General features: G+C 37.1%; 1 protein-coding gene across 6 annotated transcripts in view; it reads right to left on the bottom strand.

Annotated features, from left to right (window-relative positions):
* WASF1 (WASP family member 1) overlaps positions 1 to 25,315 on the bottom strand; it is an 88,160-nt gene that overhangs the window by 7,945 nt on the left and 54,900 nt on the right. For all 6 annotated transcript variants that reach the window (XM_062632531.1, XM_062632526.1, XM_062632527.1 and 3 more), the window contains exons 2-3: positions 16,812 to 16,972; positions 8,596 to 8,730 (exon numbers count right to left, since the gene is read on the bottom strand). In XM_062632531.1, the coding sequence (XP_062488515.1) occupies positions 8,596 to 8,730; positions 16,812 to 16,944 (268 nt within the window). In that variant the 5' untranslated portion in view covers positions 16,945 to 16,972. The remainder of the gene's footprint in view (positions 1 to 8,595; positions 8,731 to 16,811; positions 16,973 to 25,315) is intronic.

Here is a 25,315-nt window from a genome sequence, read left to right as displayed (position 1 = left end):
AGCAGATATAAATTCATCTAGCACCAGTATCAGGGTTATTTTACATTATCCTCCATTTAGCTTCATAGGAAATTTTTGCTCACATGGATAGGTATCAGAGCTCTGTCTCCCCAAAGTAGTTCAACAAATTGCTTGCTGTAGCTATAAAATATTATTCTGTAGTTCAGAAGTACCTAACAACATTTACTAATTCCTTTTCACAATTCTTTTGGTACTAAAAAGTTACTCTCTATCTTTAGGTATAGATTTTACCTTTACGCTACCAGCAAGCCAAACTTTGCATTCCTTACACGTGGGTAGCAGTTCCACTGATGGCCCACTGAGATGTCAAACCAGATCACTTAAGCTTATGCTACTGCTATCAGTGAGTTTGAATGGGATGTGATACTGTGTTCCGATACATGAAACGAGTCAAACGCTGGTTTTAATCAGACTCTTTAATCAAGATGAGTCTTCTCTGTTCAATTCAGGTGAGACACTTTGAGTTTTTAAGCACAGTAGTTAGGAGTATTTTTATGTTTATTTTATACAAACAGGCTGGTAGTAGTGCCACTTTATTCAAGATGAGAGGACATCCCCTCTCTCCCATATCACTGGGGCCTTCATCAACTATTTTTTAAGAGAGTGCATCTGTTTAAGCTGAAAGCTGCATTTTACTCTGGTTCCCGTAACATACACACGTACACACAGAGCTAGATTTCTACTGTATGATCACAAAGCAGCAGAAGGCAGGATTTTTTCCAGAGGGCTTGCATTGCATGGAATGTTCTATCTTCTTACCTAAGCATATTGGCAGCATCATTTGTGAGGCTAAAGATGGGATTTATTTGATTTTCAGCTTCTGAAGTTTATTACTGTTGGCAAGGTTTTGTGTTTATGGAGAAGTTTCCTCCTTTTTACCCTAAGGTTCTGTTTCATTACAGTGTCTTTCATTCCTTTTAATACCTTTAATTAGCTTATCAGCAGTCTTTTTAAGTATGTGAAAGAAGTATTATATATGAATGTCAGCCAGAACTCCCAATTTCTCCAGGTATTTTTGCACCCATAAATAACCCTACATATTTAGTACCTGTCATGAAGTATAGGTTATTCACAACTAGAAGAAGCAGTTTTTACCTCATCTAAAACCCTAGTCTTAGATTCTTTTGTACTTCAGCTGTTTTACCTGCAGGTTGTTGGTTTTACAAATCTTACCAAATGTACTTGTTCAGAGTTGCTTGGTAATCCTGCAAGTCTTTAAAGCGACTGTCACTTACTAGAGACTATGCCAACAAAAATGAAAGTTAGTATACTTCTCTTTGAACCTGTGTGCATTCTTAAGGCAATGAGGCAAATGAAATGTACTCCAATAAATACAGTTGTTTTAATATTAAAATGCTCACAGAGTATGTGTCACCGTATTACTGAGACCTACATTGTTCTATTAACTCTTTATTAGCAGTCCTTAATCTCTTCAGGGTGGTGGGGCACTGGAACAGGTTGCCCAGAGAAACTGTGGCTGCCCCATCCCTGGAGGTGTTCAAGGCCAGGCTGAATGAGGCTTTGAGCAACCTGGTCTAGTGGAAGGCATCCCTGCCCATGGTAGGGGGGTTGGGACAAGATATCTTTAAGGTGCCTTCCAACCCAAACCATTCCATGACTCAAACAGAGCCAGTCTAATTCATAATATCCATTTTCTTGTTTAAATCTCCACTTTCTGAAAGCATATACAAGGAGAGTAACACACCTGAGGATAATCAACCAACTCCCAACAGTAAGTGTAGATCACTTTCTTTATAAAGCTAAGCTACAAAGAAAAGGTCTTCACAGAAAACATATGCTGTAGAATTTCAAACAGCTAACAGAATTTGCTGCACTGATATCTAAACACCAGTATTCACTGAAAAGCATGCCATTATTTCAAAACAACTGACAACATTAGGACAACATTGCTAAGGAAGTGAGAGGACATGGCACAAGCCATACTGAGAATCATGATACTGATGTAACTCACATACACACAGGGATCAGGTAAATCCCATGCTGCAAGCACAATGTAATCCTGGGCCGTGAATGGTTTGGCTTACAAAGCCATTTGTTTAACTTGCCAGCTGGCTGAGAAACAGAAGCCCTCTGTGGCTTGCCACCTCAGGGGGCAATGTATGTGAAAACCTGGCTGGTCATCCAGCCACTCAGCTTTGGCTCACTGACAACCTGGCACAGCAAGAGGACAAACTGGATGTAGGAATTCAGGTGTGAGAAGAGACAAGACACTGAAGGAGGAGCTGTAAATGCTGCAGGCATTTGACTTGATGCTGGCACATTTAAGCTTCCAGTTGCCTAATTCCTAACTAGCACCAAAACCTTTGTATAGTCCAAGATTCTAAATTTCATACGATACTTTTTCCTGAAAGTCCATCTGCTACACCACTTGGGTTTACTGCAATGAATGAAAAATGGAGTGATTTCCTTAAATGTTAAGACGTTCACAATGTAAGTTAAAAACTAATTCGACAAACTGAATAAATGCCATTTTATCTTTCCTGTGTCTGTTGTTTGGATTGTACAAAAAGACCTATTATATCAGCCAGTCCAACTTTCTGTACACAGCAATATTTTCTACATAATTAAAAATTATTTCTGTCTCTCTGTCAGAAAGCTAAACTACCAACCTTTTGTATATTTGGTTTTGAAAAAATCTGCCAGTATGCTTTCATTTGTAATCAGCAGTGAACTGGGAAAAAAAAACCCTTAAATTGCATGCTACAATAACTGGGTTTCTTTTGCCTGAACTACAAATTAAATTAAAGAGCACATCTGTAGTATATATATATATAATAACATTTTACTTCCCCTTAAACCTCTCATTAAACTGCAACCCAATTGTAGTAAAAGTCAGGAATGGAGCACATCAGCATACTGACAGAAAGTAGCTACTTTTACATTTCAAGGATATTAAAAATTACATTAATTTTGCCTCATCAGATGAAAAAAAACTGTTAATAGATTTTTTTTTTTTATTCTTTTAAACTCACTCCAATGTACAATTTATGAAGAGGTTCTAGGCCGAAAATTACAGTTCTCCTAAAGATGGCAAATGAAGAAATAATGTATATTCCTTTTAAAATGGAGAGCTCTCGACACTTCGCTGTCAGAATTTCATCCTGACAAGTTTTAAGACCATGACATCTTGAATGCCACAGCTATGACTCCTGGCAGAACTGAATGACTACAGGAAATGATATACAAGTCAATGGACTCAGTTGTCCACAGTTCCCTTTCTCTGTTCAAAATTTTGCCCAGCAATTTAAAAAGTGCAGGGAAGGAAGAATGACAATATCAAATTAGCAACTTTGTCATAAGATTCCAATTAAAGGTAATTAACTGGGGGGTTGTTTGAAAATTCTCTTCAGATAAAGATTTCAGTTCCTGCAGATGCTGTAATCTTGAAGTCTGATTTCCACATTATATATTTTCTTTTTTTAATGATTATCCACTTCAACAATGCCTACAAGTACACACATATTATGTTGCCCTGCCTGATTGCTCCAGGTTTAATAGTAGTGCTAAGCAGAGAGTCTTATTTTGCTGGAACCACTCCCCTTTTTAGGTTGTCCCTAAAACAACCTAACAAGAAATTAAAATTTTCTGAAATATCTATTTATAAAAATCCAAACCAGCTCAAGTACTCTTTGGATAGAGAATGTGTGTACCTTAATTACAGGTAAACAAAGAGAGGACGTAAATGTTAGAGCAGTAATTTTAAGAGGACTCAGAAGCTGCTTTAGATGCAGCACACAGAACCAGAGAGGCCAGAGCAGCCCATTAGGGGAGATGTAAATCACCCAGCTGCATCAAGCAGTGTGGTCTCAACAGAACTGCCACATTATTTAACAAATGACATTTTGTCCAGATCCCTCTTCTTCCACACAAAATACAAATTATGCTATCATGGCTTTACCACTGAACTCTTAAGCCTTGGACACACTAATTTAAAACTGATTTACTTAATAAATAACCCATAAATTGAATTGAGTGATAAGAAAATGGGAGAAAAGGCATGGAGAGCAGTTGGAGCTCAGCCCATCTGCACAGATCTTTGAAAGGGAGGCATACCGAAATCCAACTTTCATTACATGGAGATGTGCCAGGAAAAGTTACTTTCTATATGACTGAACCATCTTTTTCTTTATTTAACTTTGGGGATAAAAATTCTTATGAATGAACTGGCAGTACTGCTGTTCTCCACATTAAGATATTACATGTGTAGGTCATGACCTAATTTTCATGTGGTCCCTGTTCTTAACTTAGATTACATTTATACTCAAATCACCAAATTCCTCTTCAGAGGCTAGAGACAGTAAGTGAGCTGGCCTTCAAAATGGGATCTACTACCCTCTCCTTTTAAGTCTTGTAATAGATTGAGTATTGTCATTGGAAAGTTGATCGAGTCTCCCATTTTCAGCAGTATAGAGCATAATTAGCTGTCAAGCCTTTTAGGTTTCGCCCATCTGATGCCACCTTTTTTGCCTATAGCAAAATGTAAAATTTCTCTTTAGCATTAATCCAGCAAAACTTCTGAAATACTGTATTTCTTATGACAAAGCAGTATTTTTAGAATGCTTAGGGGGAAAAAAAAAAAAAGCACATGTATTCAAAGCCAGAAGCCCACTGAAATACAATTCACAACACTGTTTGATTCCAGAAGCATGAAAGGCTGCTCACCCATAGCACTTCTGCCAGTAAGTTTTTTAAGCTGCTTGTCACAGTTACAACCGATACGCTGTAGAAATCAAGAACTTGATACCCTGCTGCTGAGATGAAAATCCTCTCCAGTTTGAGATTTAAATAGAATTAGGCAGTTCATATTAACGAACCACTAGAATAATACCAAAATAAGCACATAACTCTCAGTTTATGAATTCTTCTTCTGCCATGATACCATTTATCTCTGAGTGATACACAACTGTTTTCTAATACTTCATTACACTGCACATCAGAGCTGTCCTGTGTATGAGCATTTCAAAAAAGAACAACATAAAGGCTAAAGTGGATATTCTTTTAAAAACTTTAAAATTTATACAGAAATTATTTACTTGCAGTAATACTTCAAGCTTAATGACACAAATAAATTCACAAAGATGTGGTAAATTCACAAAAATCTATTATTATAAAATTTGCATATATATGGAAAGAGTTAGTAACACTATAAAGTAAATACTGAAATTAAAAATAGTTGCCAAGAAACTATACTCTTGGGGTTTATTTTCTGACCTATAAGGAGGATATCTTACATTCTAGTGACACTGAAACTATCAACCTTAGTTCACCTTCATAGCAAGAAAATGTTTTCCCAGTCCTAAAAAGACCCCCGATATGATAACTCTTGAATACATATAGACTAGTTTCCTACACAATTGAAATAAAAGTCAGTTTACTTAAGGAAAGCAGAGGATTTCTTTTTGTCTACATGCAAGTTTAGTATTTCTTCTGAGGGGAAAAAAATACATGTATATAAAAAGAATAAAATGTGTAGAAAAATTATTACAATTAAAAATGAATAATTATGAGACATCAAGAATTTTAAAACAGTGTAATAATTCAAATAATTTAAACAAAGTTCACAGCAATTCTTCTATGACAGAAAGATTGTGCACTAGGAGTTAGGATACAATCCTAACCTTGGTTTTATTTGGTTTATTATTTCAGAAAGATATTGTAATAATTCAAAATGAGAAAACATACAGATTATTAAAAACATTCAGAGCTTTTTATTACTCTGACTTTACCAGAAACATCTTGTCAAGTATCTGCAACTTGTTCAATGAATCTGATTTGCGCTGGTTTTGTTCATGCCACTTAGCTTTAAATGAATCTTAATTTCTTCCTCTTGTGTAATGACATGAGCCCAGAGGAACACATTAAAACTTGTTACTGCCTGCTGGCAAAGAGCTAGCAAATGATACTCATTTTACAAGTACAGCCTATTTGACACATGCTGTTAGCTAAGCAGAAGGACTGAAATTTGTTTCATTCTTGCATGGAGGGTTAAGAAAGGTAAAATCAAATGTTTTCCCCACACCTTCATATGTTAACATCCTCCAGCTATTTTAGCCCAGATCACGTCTAAAACAAAACTATTTGTGATGAATTTCTAAATTTCAAGTCCCAAATAGGAGAAATAGTTTCCTGATCCCTCACTTTTAAGGAAATATAATATGAAATTTCCTTTCATCTCCTTTGTCTTCATCTGGTGACTCATTTTGAGCAGACGTTTGTGAATAAGGAACACTGGGTTAAGGACTGAATACTCTTAGGTTAATAAAGATAGTAATTTAATAGGTCCTGACTGAGGACTGCATGTGTTCCTCTGAAGTACTAGCAGTCACTGCTATTCTATGCGTAGGAGACAGATCCAAAGTATCAGATTCAAGTCACACTTAACCACTCAACTTGATCAAGCAGACACCTTTTCAGCCTTGTTGTCTTTAACTGCAGTGTCTGTCCCTTTCTTTAGCTATACAGTTCAGTATACACAGTACTATGAAAAGTTACTGATCTGGTGCAGTGGGAATTACATACTATTTAAAAATATTTCTAGCAATTCTCTAACATTATATAGTTACGGATATTTAGCACTGACACCTACAGCCAAACTTGTCAATGCCCATTTACACAGGAAAGCACAATTTTTCACTTTGCTATCCTGCAACATCCTTAGATGCTTTAACTCAGTGACTCAAAACGGTCTCTCCATTTTCCTGAAATGTGAATGGCTGCCACACTAGAAACACCGCATCAACATATATCCCACTTTGATATAAACTAAAAACCAAGGCTGTCATGGGTAAACACAGATATGACATTAACACTCTGGAATACTACAGCTATTACAAGATGACAATAGTTAACAACTTGTTACTGTATATAGAAAAGATTTTTGTAGTTGTCCAATCAATAGTAAACATGGTATTTTATTGGTGTCCTGGTTTCAGCTGGGATAGTTAATTTTCTTCCCTAGTAGCTGGTACAGTGCTGGTTTTGGATTTAGTCTGAGAATAATGTTGATAACACAGGGGTGTTTTAGCTGTTGCTGAGCAGTGTTTACACTAAGTCAAGGATTTTTCAGGTTCTCACCTCACCCCACCAGCGAGCAGGCTGGGGGTGCACGGGAAGCTGGGAGGAGACACAGCCAGGACAGCTGACCCCAAATGACCAGAGGGATATTCCATACCATATAGTGGCATGCTCAGTACACAAACTCAGGGTAAAGCCAGGCAGAGGCCGCTGCTCAGGGACTTGCTGGGCAGTGGTCAGCAGGGGATAAGCAATTGCATTGTGCATCACTTATTTCTATATTCTAATTATTATTATTATTTTCCTTTCCTTTTCTGTCCTATTAAACAGCCTTTATCTCAACCCACAGATTTTACTTTTTTTCTCCACTTCCCTCCCCCCTCACATGGTGTGCAGGGGGAAGTGAGCAAGTGGCTGTGTGGTGTATAACTGCCCACTGGGTTAAACCACGACAATTTGGAAAAGAGGTGCATGTACATGATTTATGCTCACTTGTCAAGAGACTTGGAAAATCCCATTAATGTAAGAATTCCCTTGGGCAAGTCACTATTTCGTGGAAAATCTGCTACTAGCTGAGAACAGCTGTCTTTTGAAACCTGCTCTAAAATTAATGTAATGCAAAATACTTCCTTAGCTAAATTTTGTTATTAGTGAATTGCAACATACAGAGAGACAGCCTGAAGACCACGTTCCTGGTTTGACAATTACTCCTGAATGACATGTAACTATTATACCTAGACAGTTAGAACTGAAACAGCTTTCTATACTTTAACATTGGATCTCACAAGTCTGAAGTTATTTTTCATTGATTGGATGTTGCTCTCCTGTCCAGGCTTTAGCCATATAGTCTAGAACACCCTAAACCTGTTTTAGATTACAAGGCCTTTCATAGTTCCATATGTAACCAACAGATATCCAGGAAGGCAAAAAAGCTTCACGGCATTTATGCAAATTTATGTAAATTAGGTGGTCAATGTTCCTGCAGTCATCACAAAGCCTATGCATCATTAAAATCCCATACAAATTTTGTCTTATTGGCATGAGACATACCTGACTGACTTTCGGCACTACTTGTTTTCTCAGTGCTAACCGATATTTATAGTTCTTAAAGCTATTTAGGAAGACTCCAAGGGGACATACTGCATCAGTAAATGGAGCTGTACAACTATAACTTCATAAGCTGCAGTAAATAAGATGGTAACAAATTAAATGCAAAACCCCAATGTAGCAAATGGTTACATCCCATGGGAATTAGTAGGAAGGTTAAAAAAGAGTGAAGACTTATCTCCAAGCATTCAAACAATGTATTACTAATATTAAATTCATTGGTAACACTACTGTTCAGTAACCATGAAAATGTTCAGCTCAGAAAGATGCTCAAGGCTATAAAAGAAACCTGCAGCAGAAATACAAACAGACCTCTCTCTACTAATGTTTTGCTTTGTATTCTTATAATTTAAACTATTATTATTTCCATTTCAGGTATCAGTGGTGTCTGGTGACAAAAATAAGAAAAATTCAATGCAGGAGTTAACTTACATTCCTCTTCCTTTGGATCAAGCTGTGTAACACTGACAGATAACCGATCTACACGTTCTTGTAAGGAGTTGACTCTAAATGAGAAACTGTGTGCTTCATTGAAAAGTTCACCAAATATATCTTCAGCATATTTACCTGAAATAAAAAAAGTAAATAAAAAAATCAACCATACCTCAAGACAGCCAAATGAGTTTGCCCTGAAAGAGATTTGTATTTCAAGTAAGTAAATCAAAGATGCATTTAGTATCACTTGTAACAACCTGAACTTACTGAACCTATTAAGAGTGCTTCAGAAAAGTGAAATTACTTTAAAAATTTAATTCACTAACAGAAAGATTACTAAACTTTTAATATACATTTACTACAAAATTAATGTACTTCAGATAATATATTCATATTATTCATTTTAATTAGACAACTCATGTAATATTCAGACATGCAAATTAATATTAAAATAAAGTATAAAATTTAATGTATAGAATTAAAAGCAAATTGCAGGTCTCTAAAATCTCATCATTTCTCTTTAATAGGTGTGTTTTAAGACTACAGTTTGTTTTATCTATACCATTTTATCAGGTTTATAATTCACTTACCTCATTAATACGCTCCAATTGCAAATATCTGACTCAAAAATCTTTCATATGTTGCATATAGCCACAAACATGCTGCCAGGAATAATCTGCAGATACTTATGAACACTAACCCTCAAATGGGAAATAAATTAAAAATACCCTGTTGTGTTTTAAGTGTTAACATGAAAATGCCAACCATAACATCTCTACCTACGTATCTGTTGGCAGTCTCTTTATTTAGCCTAAAGCGTATTTTAACTAAATGCTTTTCCAAGCAAAGCAAGATGTTTGCTTTTAGTACAACTTGCATTCAAAAGAATACTACATGTGAATGTATATATGTATACATCATCTATAATGCAGTATTTGTTGCCATCTGTGTGTGCATTCTTTGTCAATTCTACTTCATTTTTTTAATGGATTATCAAAGACATGATTATAGGTCATAACACTGAACACAGTGTCACAAACTAAAATAAGTAAAAAAAAAAAAAAAAAACCAACAAACCAACCTGATTTACTGTATTCGCAAACCTTGCTTAGTTGACCAGAAATGTACCAAAATTTGTTATTTTCAAAAGGCAAATCATATTCTCTCCAATATTACTAGTTGCTCTTCTTAGTCCATCACACTGGCATTTATTTTTATTAACAGGGCACAAGGTTTTTTTATTTAAATAAGAGGCTATATTTTTATTTTAAATTAAGGAATATATTATTCACTTTATTCTTTTCACAAGTTTTTCTCTTGTCTCATAGGGCTCTATTCACAACTAACCCTTCGGTAAGAAAAGGGATACAGGAATCCAGCTCCCTCTGGTGTCAGTCAATGTCCTTTTTTGTGACAGTCAAATGTCAAGAAAGTAATTGTTCAAAAAAGGCTATCAAAACACATTCACCTTCTTGGGGGAAGGAAGGACAGCATGTCGCTTCCAAGCCATTTTAAAGCAGAGCCGAAAACAGAATACTAGCTAGTAGTTACTAGCTGAAAATAGAATGAAAATAATATTGCTCACTGCCTCCCTCATTTTTTTTTTAAATTGAAACTACCAAAATAGGTATCATCCATTCATGTTCATTACCACTGCAGTCAGTATACAATGGCTTATAAAATCTGAAAAAAATGATAGACCTGTTTTACAATTCTTTTCTTTCATCATTTGTTTCTCTTTATCTCCTGATTTTTCCCCATGTCTTAAACATTTGTCCAGCACTGGTATCTATGCACAAACGAAAAATTTCTAACTATCCAATACACTAATATGAAGGAACACTAAGGTAAAAGAAATGTTATTTCTGTCTTGCTCTGGGGGACTAAGTATTTATAAGATGAAGTGAAGTCAACTACAATCACCATGTAAAGTTCTGAACTTCCAGACTAATTAAAGTGTGGCAGAGAGATATAAGACATTGTGTTGTACAAATTCCTAGAACCACACTAGCATGCTGCAGAATCAGGGCAATAAATCAGCAGTATGCCCAAAACTCCTTAAATTCACTTGAACTACAGCATTCTTATGCTGTATTCATTAACAAACCTTAAGGAAAGAGCATCTAAATTAATCATTTTACAACAACTGGATCAGTTATCACCAGATCCAACCCTAACTATTCTATGATTCTGCGATTTAATTACAGGCTCTCAGACAAGGAGTGGGACATGAGTCCTGATGCAGGACTTGTCGAAAAAGCCACTTCTTTACTATCCTTTTTCATTTTTAAAGAAAGAAGTTCCAAACTTTTCAACCGCGCCTAAGCCTGGAACAGCATCATGAGAATCGGTTATGGCATCAGCAGCCTTAGGAACCACGGTCTAAATATTAAGTAACTATCTGGATAAATAAATTGAGTACCTAAAGTGCTCAATGCCATGAAACAGCATCATTTTGCAACATTCAAGAGGATGACGGTAATCTCACGCCAATGCAAGATGCATCAAGCAGGACAATCAAAATGAGATAATTACTCAAAGTTACCAGTAGTATTAATCTTCATTAATTTAGCCTTGACTCATCTGTCAGACTGCTGGAGCCTGAGGAAGGGAAGGAACCTGACTAATGCGTATATGAACAAACTTTAATACGATATATTTAGGATTGGAATAAAATTGTAAAATATTATAAAATATTTATATATTAAATATGAAATTATATTATTAAAGGCAATGTATATTGAAGTGCTATATCATTAAATTTAATAATATTGTTATTTTAATGTTAAAATAGTAAATGTGTTGATATATTGAAATATACAAACCTCAAATGTTATTACAGTTTAAAAATATAGGTTTGGAAATTTGATTTAAAAAAAAGTAGAAATTGATAAAAATATCAGAAAGAATAAGCTTTTAGAATTCAGCCTGTTACCCACCTATATGCTTTCATTCCTTGATTTCTACTATTTCCACCCCATTCACGTACTAAACAGTATTTTTGCTCAGTACAGCTTCTAAAAAATAGAAGCATAGAACAAAAGCAGCCATAAAATCTGTCTTGTGTCCTGCTGTACAATCCCTTCCCAATATACTTACACTACAAAAATTACATTATTCACTACACAATAGTTCCTTCCTACACAATATAATGTGCATACTAGAAAATAATTCTTTCAGGATAATTAGCTACCACATAAGCTACTAACAATATATAACCAGTGTCCCTTTATAAAAAAAAAAAAACAAGAAAGTTATTCTATTAATACATTTTTCCTCCTCCATTAATTCTGACACATAATTTACCCTATCCATTGCCTGCTGATTTAGCTTCAGATCTTCACTACATCAATTTTATCTAACTTAGCAAAAACCTAAGTATATCTGAGTTTCACTTGAAACTCCAGGTTTGTTTCTCATCGGATCATTTCAATTGCTCAGCTCAGTCGGTAGGAAACGGACTGAAAGCCAGGAGACTGAACTGTCTCCCAGGCTTGGAGATAAGAACCTTGACAGATCCTTGAGAACTTGAGTGACTATGGCTGAGCAAGCTCTGAAGAACAAAGTACTAAATACAGTTCAATGATGCTCATTAGGAACTTAACATTAGGAAGGTGTAAGGGCAGTCCACAAGGACTGGATTCAAGGACTACAGGAATATCAGAGTACTGAAGAGGCAACTTGGTTCCTTTAGCCAACAAAACTGTGCCAGGCATTTATCAGACAACCTTATCAGGCTATCATAAATACCAAATAAACTGTTAAAGGTCACCTCTGAAGCAGGTCTGATGCTTCTTGTTGACAACCAAAAAGAAAATGAGCCTTCAAAAGTCCCCAGTCCTGGAGGTCTGAGATACCATTTCTTATCTCCCACTTGAGGACACCATCAAGTAAACTGGCCAAGATTATCCAGGTATTCAGAAATCTGTGAAAGAGACTGCTGAGAGCTGAACCTGATGCTGAAGGTACCGGTCCTAAAGATCATTTCACAGGGAAGTCTTGCTCTTCCTTTTTTAATATCACCTGAATTCACTGCTCTACGGAGGCAAGGAATTAATGACAGAAAGGACTTCTTTCTGCTAATTCACAGTTGTTTTCCATGAGAAATCACAGACCATTTGCTCATCCCCTCATTATCATACAAGATAGACACGAAAGAGCATCACATTGCCGATACTGCCACTGCTGGGTAGACAACATCAAGAAATTAGGCAGAAGTATTTGAGAAGATGTGTGGTGTGTGTGTTTGTGTGTGTCTCTGAAGAGCTGAATAAGCCTTTAGTTTTCAAGTCCATCACTTCCCTTAGCCCATGTGTTTAAGAACACCTTCTCTAGTGTTCTCTGGCAATTATAGTAATAAGGAAGAAAGGAATGATTAATGAATAACACCTACGGAGAATACTCAATATGCTTGTGAGGACAGTGAAAAGGAGGATTCCCAGAGATTCTGCTGGTTCTGGAACACTGACTGAAGTTCTAGCTGCAGATCTGTAGAGACCTACCTCTGACAATGCAATATGCAGGGGCCTCACATGTGCTGAGATGTTGTAGAGACAGGATGAAGAGAGGGTGGTCTTTGAGCTGAAGAGGCCTGATTCTAAAGATCAGTTGCAGTCCAGACAACTGCTAAATGTTTCTAGAGAAACATTTCCTGCTTATTGAATGTTAACACCTTAAGCTACAACAAACTGAAGGTTGTCCTGAGGTGAGAAAATGTCTCTCACAAGATAAGCCACGATTAAAAACCCTCTAGGGGTTGGCACAGTAAGCAAAAAAAAAACAAAACACAAATAAATATGGAAGTTAAAAGCACCTAAGAGCGGAAAAAAAAGGAGGAGAAATAATGTTGAAAGTTAGGGTTTCACCCCTGAAAACTAACAGATGAGGAAAGAAATAATTAGGAGAACTTGGTAAAAATAGGAAATAGTAAAAAGAAAAGACAGAAAGAGGGGAAAGGCTACTAAAGGTTCAATATTAACTGAAAGTTGTTTTCACTAACAGAAAAGGCACTCCAGCTTTGCAAACAGTTATGCAGCATTCTCTATACAGAGTTCGAAGAAAAAAAAAGGAAAAGATATCTTGCTACAATTGAATAAAAGTTCTGGTCTGAATGTCTACAATATAAATATTCATTAAAGGAACATACTCAAAAGAAGAAATGTTCTCCTCCCCAGATGGAGGTGTCAGAGACCAGGGCTAAGAACAAACCCCATCAGTTACATTTCTTACGTGTCATCGAGATTCTGTGTACAGGGAACTGATGAATAAAAGGATAAGCAAGATTGGTCAATGGCTATGAACAAAATGAAGAGGTTGCATGCACAGAAGAGAACTATTTACCCATCTTCTAACAACAGCACAGCTGCACAGCGCTATCAGTTGTGTTTCATGTATGCTGAAATGCTGTAGACTTGACATACACCAACATATGCCAACTCCGGCAGCACTGGTGTACTAATTACCTGCAATATTGCTGAAAAAAGTAGGTAAGCAATATTGCTTTTCCAAAGCAGATACAGTCAGCAAGCAAGAAATACAGGGAAGAATGGCAAGGATACTAAGACATCTGTTGCTGTTGTCCAGAGAGTTTCTGTCGCCACAGTGCTAAGAAAAGCTGTCAGAAGACAGAGCCTTTTATGAAGGCAGAAAAGACTGGGAACAGACAGGGGAAAAAAAAATAATTACTTACTGGCAATACTGTATGTTGTATCAAGACAGACTGATATGCTTTCATGCTCCAGGGAGAAACACAAGGACTACCACTCAAAGGGGAAACACATATTTCATTCTTTCATCTCTACTTCTTTTAAAGGTCAAAAAAAAAATCTCAAACTGAACAATTAAAAGCAACACATCAAATAAACTATGAAAAGACTGAGAATTTGTCTGGAGACACATAGCATACTGGCATACATAACACTACTCCTGACATACGGATGTAAAGCTCTGTTCATTTTATATAAAAACACAGCAAAACAGAATTCCTGTCATTTAATGGGTATTGTTTCTGCATGCCTATCCTACTTACATATAGTATCCAAGATCATAGAAACATACCCCAGTTCAGGTTGAAAAGACCGCCAGAAGTCACCTAGTCCAACACCCTGCTCAAAGCGGGTCCAATCAGCTCTAGTTGTTTGACCAATCCAGTCATTAATAACTCCAAGAATGGTGATCTAAAGACTTATATGAAAAACTCTACACTTAGCTTTACTCCATGATGTTTTTCAAGATCCTTTAAAGTACTTGAGGCTCTAATTCCACCACAGCACTCTTTGTCCATATCATAACAGAAGAAAGCTTAAGAATGGTTGGCCTTGAGAGTCATAATGTCGGGAGATTAATCCTCTCTCTATCTGAGGGCCAGTAACTGAAAAATTTTAGAGGCAGAAATGACTATGTGCTAATTAGGTCAAAGACCATTCACTTCAATTTGCATAACTTTACCATCAAAAGCAAAAGCGGCTTTAAAGAAAATGAAGCCCTACCAGCACACTCAGCTGCTGCTCTGAGAGTCTGCAATTTAAATGCTGGTTCTCAAACATACACACAAACAAAAAGGGAGGCCTACAGAGAAGTTGGTTGCCAGGTGACTGCTATGAAATCTTGCATGGTGGTTGTGACTCACAGGCAACTACTAAAATTTATTTGCATGTCAGCAGCCCTTGCTAACATTGTTACACACTGGTAACAGTGACACACGACTTTAGATTAGTTATTTGGGTTTAAGCATGTGAGAGACAAAATTCCTATGGCAGAACTCCCAAATCTTTTTGAATTTGTATTGTTGCTAGCACAAACAAGCAAAAAAGCTAAAGAATTCTGGAACAAAATACTTTCACAAATAGTCATGCCTTTGTAACATGATGCCCCCCCCCCCCCCCGCTTTTTTTTTTTTTGAAAACATGCAGAGTATAAAACAGGAACTTGCTTCAGTTGATATAAATACTGCCTGCAGAAAGTCTACGAACACCATGATGCTATATGGAGGGAAGAACAGAAGACTGAAATAACAGGTCCTGCTCATCAGTAAAAAAATCTAAAAGACCTATTCTGGGCTTGCTGTTGCACAGTAAATGAGTGCATTTTCCCTCCTCTTTTACCACTCTTGTCATTTCCAACGTCACATGCCTTTTTGACCACAAGTGAGTCACAAGTTCATGACAGAAACTCTTCTCAAGTGAAAACAGCTCATTTAGGTCTCATCTCCCGTGTGCACACTTCACATAGCACCACATTCCTTTTACGAAAATGAGTTTACGTAATTACAGTTGCACACCCTTGAAAGCACCACTCTAACTATGCTATGCATTCAGCAAGCCATATGACAAACATGGGAGCACTCAATGGTTATTCTTCAATATTTTTTTCTCCTTTAGTTGAATTCTTCCTGTTCTGGTACTGCTTCATTCTGACCTCCTCCTGAGCAGCTGTATACACAGTATCAGCCATAGGCTCTGTATACCAAGAAAACATAGCAAAGGCAGCCAAATTTCAACAGGTTAAGTGCCGACACTATGTTGTCGAGTTAGACGCTGGTATTCTTTAAAATTGAAAAGCCAAGTGATTTGTTTGTTGGGTTTTTTTAAGGTCAAATATGAATAAAGCTGGGTTGTTTTCAAGTTGTTGTAACTTAAAGAAAAACAATCCAGGAACCAGCCTTTTCAGAAACGCTCCTTTAGAGTTCTAGAGCTTGAGAAATTCACTCCTCTCAAATGCATCGACAGAAAAAAAGAAAATGTTGCCAGAAGGGAGAAGGAGGAAGAAAAATCTTCAGATGTTTGAAATACTATGTAATAATTATATTTCTGGCTTTATTATTTTAAAAGCCAACTACTTTATTTTCTGAATGACCACAACATTACCAAGGGTTTAAGTTAAGAGAATTAAGCCCCCAGTGACATATTCCTCATTATGCCATATTCCCTAATCAAGAATTGCTCTAAGGTTAACAATTACTGACTGACTTCATCAACTACCATGTATCTGTTTCTGGCATGTTTCACTGGTAACAGAAATAACGTGCTGCTGGAAAAATTCCTAGCTTTCTAGAACACAAGTCCATGCTAGTCACCAGCCATAAAAGGAGTACATTCAAGGCTCAGCCACAATTCTCTACTGGAGATTGCAATAGGTGTTCCTACTTCAACCACAAAAACTGTGACAGTAAAGCATATTCGTTCTAAACACAGCTATTAGGACAACATACTTACTTAGGCTACTCAGTTGTCTGATTATATTTGCCAAGGAAATATTGGTGACACATTCCAATTCATTCTTGATACCTCGGGGCAGAGCTGTGTGGCACAGGTGCCTAGGGTCTATGTTCCTTTTTACCAGTGGCATTCTGAAATGTGTCAGAGGACCAGCAAACCTGCAAAAAAAGGAGACAATATACAGTTACAAGTTTAATTATGTTTTAAATTCAGATTATGTCTAAACTGACTAAACCTAACAAGGTAAAAATACCTCCATAGCACTGATGGAATTCATTGCTCTGTGACTACTTAAATCCTTTTCTCTTTGCCCAATGAAAGACTATTTCATTCTCTCTCTTTAAACCTTTACCTGACTCAGAAGCCAGTGAAATGACAATTTTTTATAGTTCATGATTTTTTTTCAATTTCCCTCTGGAAAAAAAGAACAGGAAAATCTTTGTGGTACAAAACCATGAAAGAATTACTTTCTTCTTGCTGGACTACTTCCTTATTCAGGCCAGGCAAAGTCCGACAACAATCTCCCTTTATTATGATGTCAAAGGCAAACCAGCTACCTGATCCACCTGAAATGTAGATATGACCCAATTATTATGCATTGTCATGTTACTAGCAGGAATTACCCTTCTAGTCTAAACATCACTTCTAAATCATACCTAAGGAAGATGTTTCCCTTCCACCTACACTGCTACTGGAAATAAATTCAGCTAAGAACACATCTTCCAAATACGAAAGTCTTCTCAGAAAACTTGCAGTGCAAAGTCCTCCACGACTCAGAAATCCTACCCCTCCACACCTTTCCAAATACACATGTTAAATTAATCAAGAGTCTTTACTAGTTCTACAGACAGCTTAAGAATCATCTCTGGCTGTGAATCCCAGGCTTGTAATTTTCTGCTCCCACGGCACTGATTGCCCCTGGAGTTCCCCAGGGGGCAAGTTATGCCTCTCATCTTATTACAGCTGCTTATTAAGATCTGTCCACTAAAACTTTTCTTCATGAAGAAAGGATTCCCTAAAATTCTGTAATTTTTCCATCATCTGTCAGGTAAAACACTGAATGACCAATGCAAACCTCCCATTTGATACACAGACACAAGTTTTCCACTATACAATCTGCAGTCCTAGTCACTCCACCAGACAGTCTGCCACAGCTTCATCCGTTCTCTGCTTAGATGCTTTATCTCAAAACGTTCCCAGCATGCAGCTAGGGCTTTGTGTTATGCCACAGAACGCATCTTCCCTACAGTATATAAAGATATATGAAACTGCTGTAACAGAAGGCCATGGTGGTAGGGCTAAAAATTTGCTGACCTAGAATGGCATAGGGAATTAGAAGAGTCAAAGACGACTTAATGGAGTACTTTACTCCCTCAGACTGCTTAGATTTCTCCTTGCCACTTTTCTTGAGAGTATACTCTTTCACTGAAGCCAGGGCTCACTGCGGAGAGACAGAGGCCAGGATCCGTAAGTCTACCTGAGAAACACCTCTGCATTGCCAGGATCTGATTAGACTTTATGTGCTGCATTTTAACACCATGTCTACTGCCCTTATTTTCTTGAGAGAACGACAAAATATTTTATGCTTTTGAGGGATAAACCCAATGAAAATAATTCTTCTCATCAATGACTTAAGGGAAGGATTATTCAGTTCTTAAAATTTTGTAATTTAGTTCCTCAATAATAACAGCAAAAATTATGGAAGTGGGCATGGGGCAGGGGTAAATTATAAGAACAGATTATTATTTTCGTTTTCTAGGAATATCCCAAATCTTTCTAGTCCCTAAACACCTACTTAAAAGCTTGCAACATACAAGCTAAATTAAATAAAAAAGTGCAAATCTGAACATTGCCAGACAACAGACAGAAGCAATGACAGAGTGTTTACGACTAAACTGAGACCTTAATCCTGCTGGCATAAGACACAAATGTAGCATGAAGCAAGGGACATCAAACTGGCCTCACCAGCAGAGCTTCTGCTGTCTCAGGAGGCACAAACCCTCTTCCTGCAGTGACAAGACCCTAAAGAAACCCTCAACTACAGGCTCGTTGTTATGGTTCCCCAACAGAAAATAAAGGAACCATTCTGTCACTGTCAAGGAAGCACAACAAATGATACGTGAGCAATGTTCTACAGAAGCAATTAAATATTAATTCCAGAGTTAAGCCCTTTCTTGATTACTGCTTTAATGATACTGTTGTATAAACAGCACAGTAGGCAACTCTTTTAAAAGCAGGTCCAAGCAAGCATGCAAAGAAACATTTTCACAGAAAATACAGATCTGGAGTATAAAAGTAAAAAAGAATTCTGTAAATAGCAAGCAAAAAAGCAGTTGACGGCTAGGGCACTTTTTCTTCTGTTTTATCTTATATAAGCAAGATGTAAGTGATGATATTGTTTTCTTTGATTTTATACCATTCATGAAAAAAAAAACTTGCCAAATTTATATTACATACGGATCATAAAATTTCAGATGCTCAAGTGCCAGATTCTTTAAACAACTGCGTGCAATATCAATAAAATATACAGTAAGTAATTCCAGCCAACTGCTAGATAGGTTTTAAATAACAAGTGTCTGAGTGTGTATTGCCTTTTACTGGCCTCATTTGTCTCTAGGATACAACACTTAACAAAATAGCTGAAAAGATGCAGTACTGGCCCAAACATTTTCTCCAACAGACATAAAAAGATGCTGCACAAGCAGAGATTAAGCCAGAACTCCTTGACCTAAAAATGTACAACTCTGAACCTGAATAAAAGTCCATTTACAACAATTGAAATTTTCTTCTTTGCCTTCTCTCAAATTTGCAGAAAATCTACTCTTTGACTTGTTGTTCCCTTCCTGAACCCCCACAAATACCATTTTCTAATAGCCGAATAACACAGTTGTGGCTGTCCTACCCAAAGATAAAGTATAACAAGAAAAGGTAGAAGAGAGAAAGTAACTGTGATAAAATGTAAAGTTTGAAGACAAGGATAAACTCGCAAGGGAAACACGTAATAGAAGATATAGCTTTATACCTTCCAAATTATGCATCATGTTTGAAAACTATGGAAAGCCTGAACAAAGAGTATTTCCCTGTCTCCCACAGAAACAAGGAGGGAATAAAGGAAAACATCATGCAAACATGCTTCAAACAAAAGGTATTTCACACAATGTTTGATAAATTGTGGAACGCATTGCCACGGGATGTCATATATAACAAAAGTACCTGCCAGTAATTTGTCCACTACAGACCACATACCCCCTGCAGTTTGTTGCAACCACTAGAAGGTCTTGGTAATTCCTTCCCAGTTATATTTAGCAATCCCAGCACAGGGAGCAACAGGTGTGTAACAGCAAATAGAACTTTACTGTAATCAAAAATGTCTGCTCCTATAAAATATGCCTTTCCTAATGCAGCTCTTGTCCAGAACGCTGAAAAATCCTGAAATCACTGTATTTATTATGCAGCTTTAAAGCTGTGAAAGAGGAAAACCAAACAAAGGCAATGATAAAAATCTAGCATATCCCTAAAGTGAAAAGCAAAAACACCCCCAACATACATCCCCACTCCCCACTCCCAAACCATGCATTACCCAAGTCACTTGGGCAGCAAAGGAAAAACTCATTCCGGTATCATAAAATCCTGTTACCATGTTGCTCCCAAGTAAGCCTCTGGAACTGTTCATCACCCCAACCAGGCAGAAGAGAGAAGCAGCTTGTCCGTGCATAAGAAGATCCCCTATGCTGAAAGGTTAGGTGACACCTCTTCAGAGGCTTACAGTCCTCCTCCGGCACAGGTCTCAGAGCAATCCCTCACAACAGCGCCACTGCTCCCCAGCTCAAAGCTCAGGGAAGGAAAGGCAATCCTCAAATACAAGTATCTCCTCTTCCCCACTGTGCCATACAAATCTTTGAGGCAATTTCTGAGAAGTGGCACTAGTTTACGCTCTAGTTAACTGAAAGTGCTGTACTTAATAGTGATCTTAAACTGAAACTCCTATTTACAAAGAGATGCTGCTCTCTTTTGCAGAACCACTAGCGAGAACTCTTCCCCCTCACTTCCTATGCATCCTTTGAAGCACTCCAAACTCACTTGAGAAGCCAACTCTAATCTTCTTTACAAACCCCTCTGATACTTCGGTTGTACAATGGCTGGCATAACCTCACCCCCACACATACACTGAAAGTATGAGTACAGAATATGAATGTATGAAGATAGGCTGAGAAAACTGGGGCTGTTCAGCCTGGAGAAGAGAAGGCTGCATGGAGACCTCACAGCAGCCTTCCAGTGTCTGAAGGGGTACTATAGGGATGCTGGGGAGGGACTCTTCGTTAGGGACTGTAGTGATAGGACAAGGGGTAATGGGTTCAAACAGGGGAAGTTTAGATTGAATACAAGGAGGAAGTTCTTTACTGGTGGTGTTCAAGGCCAGGTTGGACAGAGCCTTGGGTGACATGGTTTAGTGTGAGGTGTCCCTGCCCATGGCAGGGGGGTTGGAACTAGATGATCTTAAGGTCCTTTCCAGCCCTAACTACTCTATAATTCTATGTGTGCACATAATGACTGTCTAATGTTCCTGTTAACCTACCATGCTTTCACACGTAAGCTTTTAGGAATTAGGTAAAATGCTCCAGTTACTTTTTCAATTAATTCCTATTGCTTAATAAAACTTCAAAACAATAGCACTAATGAAAGTTAATTATTATCTTTCTAGATGAACAATGCTATTGAGATTTGACTATACTTCTTTTCAAAAGGCAAGTTGTTCAGTTGCTGCACAGCCCTCCAGCTATTAGAGGCCTTACCAGTGACACTCTTCTATCTCTGTACTTACCAAACACTGCTAGCAGCAGCTGAGAAACCTGCTGTTGGGGTAACCCCGCGGCTACAACCAACCCTGCTGCTGGTACCAAGAGAAAGCCCTGGGTAAGAAACAGCTATCAGTTTCCCTTCAACACACTCCTGCAGAGTATTTCAGAATTGCAGGACGTGTGGAGAAATGTTACATCACTACAGGCTTGTGGAAAGTTCGAAATGTCAGTTGTCACAGTAATGATTTGGGATTTCTAGCATGTACAGTAAGACAAGCACAACATTAAGGTGGGGAAAACTAACTAACCTGCCCAACAGGTTAACTGATAATTAAACTATACTTCAGTTTTACTTTCAGACGACCAATGACTTTTCACGATTACACGTCTTTTTTAATTAAAGTTTACTTCTGCTTAGGTTACATTTCATCCTTAGTAAACTTGACATTTTCTTAATGAAAGACTGTAATTTTTATACAATATACCAATAATGCAGTATTGAATGCCCTTGCTTTCATGGAATTAAATTTAATTCAAGCAATATCTACAGCATATCTTTATGCCTTAACATTACCATACGTCTTGTAATTTTCCTTAAACAATGTGCCACAGCAATGGCCTTTGATATGCCTCATTTAATTGATCACGTTCTATCTGCTGGCAGAACAGACCACAGCTTGAAATGCAACAACCAATATAACACTTTCCCCACCCACCCTTAGAAACAGAAATAGAATATACAATAGTCTTTATATTTGCTTGAATAATCATGTATCTACATTATACAGAATTTGGGACAGAACTAAAGTAGCTAATAAAAACCCTCAAATGTGTTAAAGAATCTGGTAAAATCAGAATTGCATCAGTTAACAAAACAAAGCTCATTCTCACGTCAATTTTTCTTTTAATTATACTACAAGACATGATGTTATACCAGCTGCAGAAAATTCAAAGATAAAGATCTTCTAATACACACCTCTATTACGCAAAAGCAAATGTGCGGAGACTTCATCCAGTTTGTTCCTCTACAGTGCTTGATGCAAGATCAAAGTCCAAGCAAAAGCTTTAGGAAAAACAGACACCAACAACATGGTGTCCTTTGAGAAAGTAGGCCACTACCACCTACTGCTGAGTCAACATAACAATTTTAAAACTCTAAAGGCAATTAACATCCCTTAAAGGACACATCTTGGAACTGAGAAGATGACAACTGACATCTTAAACTGACAATTCAACAGAAATGTGTTAAAATTACGGATTTGCAATCCTTTCTGTTATGAACCATGCCACAGAATGGAAGATCTGCTCCTCGGAACACCTCCCTCAAACCTCAGTCTTCTGCAATTAGCTCTCAAAAATTTTTCTAACAGCAAGTGACTAGGAAAAGATGACCTTATGGTAACTATAAAGCTGTCTTAAAGGAAATAAATGCAAAGTCTATTACTAGGAAGTAATGTCAATGAGTGTAAAATGAATTGTTTACATCTTGAGGCCTCTTGTACTAAATTGTCTATTCAGAAAAGTTGCTGCACATTTGGTCAAAGTAGGGAGCAATACCTATATAGAGTATGTAAGAAAACTTGTAATTATTTTTTTCTATTAAACTACAGAGTCATTAATAAAGTCTATTTCATCTGTAGTCAGAAATACAAAAAATACTGTTCCTCAAGTAATACCAGTAACAGTCTCTCAAATGTTGTCTAAATCTTTTGGAGTTGAACTGAAGATGAACTACATGGATGGATGAAGACATCAATGGGCCACTGAAGTCTCTATCTCAGTAACACTGTATAGGTATTTGATTTGCAAGATAATAATGAACAGATTTGTCTTGAGTTCAGTAAAAAAGTAACTCATAAGATGCATTTGTAATTTCTATTCTGTATTTAATATTGACTGCCTTCTGTTTTAATTGTCTGTGACAATTTCTGTTTTCTTCCTATAGAACAATCTGTAATCATCTTAGTACATCTGCCACGTATCAGAAAACAGACAAGTCCAAAAATGGGCAGGACTTGAGTTACATTCAATCTGTAAGACATAATTACAGACAGTGCAAAAAAATTACTTTCAGCTACTACCATGAGCCAATTTTCTCCCAGATGTGTAGCATAAGACCACAATCTCTCCCACATGCATGCACACCTGCACACACACAGGTACACTTTTCCTTAAAGCACATAGAAAAAAACATTTGAAAATTATGGGTTTGATTATGGGCACAAACATTTACTTCCTTGGCAAGATTTCTAGGTTTCACCTTTATTCAAGTAAACAAATGAAAAAAGGGAAATAATTTTTTACACTCAAAAAATAAAATAAAATAAAATAAAATAATGCTTTCAGCCTTATATTGGTTGCGACTATCATGAGGCAAATTATGGGTGGGAAAAAAATTAACTGATTAATTATTTGTGTGCTGACTTTTAAGAGCTTTATCTGTGATAAATTAGCTTTTCCTAAAAACAATTATTGTCACTGAGACGACTCCGGTCACGGCAGCAACAGCAGAATTCTCAGCATGCATTAACGCTGCAAATATCAATGTAGTATCAATGCAGCAAATACAACTTCATTAACAGAAATAGCAGCTGACACACCAATTCATAACTACAGGGCTACATCAAGTTTTAGAGGAGGCAACAGCATATTTTCAGTGAGTGAAACATTGCAATATGGGTTGAATCAATGAAATATGTGTAACAAAACACAACATCATAGCAACTACTTTCTCATGAGTCCAGCCCTCAGGGCTTCCATGCCACTTACAGTTCTGTTGAGGAAGACCTTTGAAAGTCAGGCTCTGCCTACAGCCCACAGTATAGCTTTGGGCTTCCTTACACACTTGACTAAAATTCCTCCCACCTGTGTTGTCTGTGCATTACTGGTCCCTCTTGTCCCAGCATACAAGTCATAGGGGCTGTCACCATCATTTATGCACTGTTCTCCTCCCCATAAACCCTAATGAAAGATTTTTCTGTGATCACATGTACTGAGCAAAAACCTAAGGATCCTGAATAAAAGGAGAAAATATCCAACTCAATATTGGTTTCTTTTCCCCAGTACAAGTGCAAAATACAACAGGGTTAAATAAACAGCATATGGCTTTTTCAAATCTTGTCCCTTTAACAAAAGCAGAATTCCTGTTAGTGAAGTAGAATTCAAACAGTAACAATTTAGAGAACAGCGGCTTACAAACACAGGCTTCTTAAGACAGTTTCTTTCTACAAGGCTAAGCTCAGGTTGATTTCATGTAACCAAAGCTTTTTTCTTTGTTTTCACCTCTGATTATCTGGAATATACGCAAGAACCACTGATTTGTCTATTTGTTAAGCAGTGATTCTTTCAACCATGTTGCTTTCTTCATTTCTCCACCCTACCAACAGCTTCTATCTTACCGTGGTGTCTTTTAAATACAAGTTGTTCGCATGAACTTTAACAAATCTATAATAAAAGCAAATTAAAAAATCCAGCCACCTTAACTGCAGTTACTTGACATGTCTAGCTAATAACTGTAAATACATTTCATCTCAATAAAGGAACTATTAAAATCAAATCGCTCTTGCAAAAATCTCACATTCAGAACTACATCCTGTGAACAGTAGGGCTGCTGGAGGCAAAAAGGCACTAAGCCAGTTGCGTATCTGGCTCACAGACAGAATTCAATAGGTGAAGTCAGATGTAACAGTTTTGCATGTCTAC

Source organism: Pezoporus occidentalis, unplaced genomic scaffold, assembly GCF_034315485.1.
Source record: "Pezoporus occidentalis ecotype Australia unplaced genomic scaffold, CSIRO_AGI_Poc_V1 ctg39, whole genome shotgun sequence".
Classification (NCBI taxonomy): domain Eukaryota; kingdom Metazoa; phylum Chordata; class Aves; order Psittaciformes; family Psittacidae; genus Pezoporus; species Pezoporus occidentalis.
The sequence above is the reverse complement of the archived record's forward strand: the minus strand, read 5'-3'. Positions and strand labels throughout refer to the sequence as shown.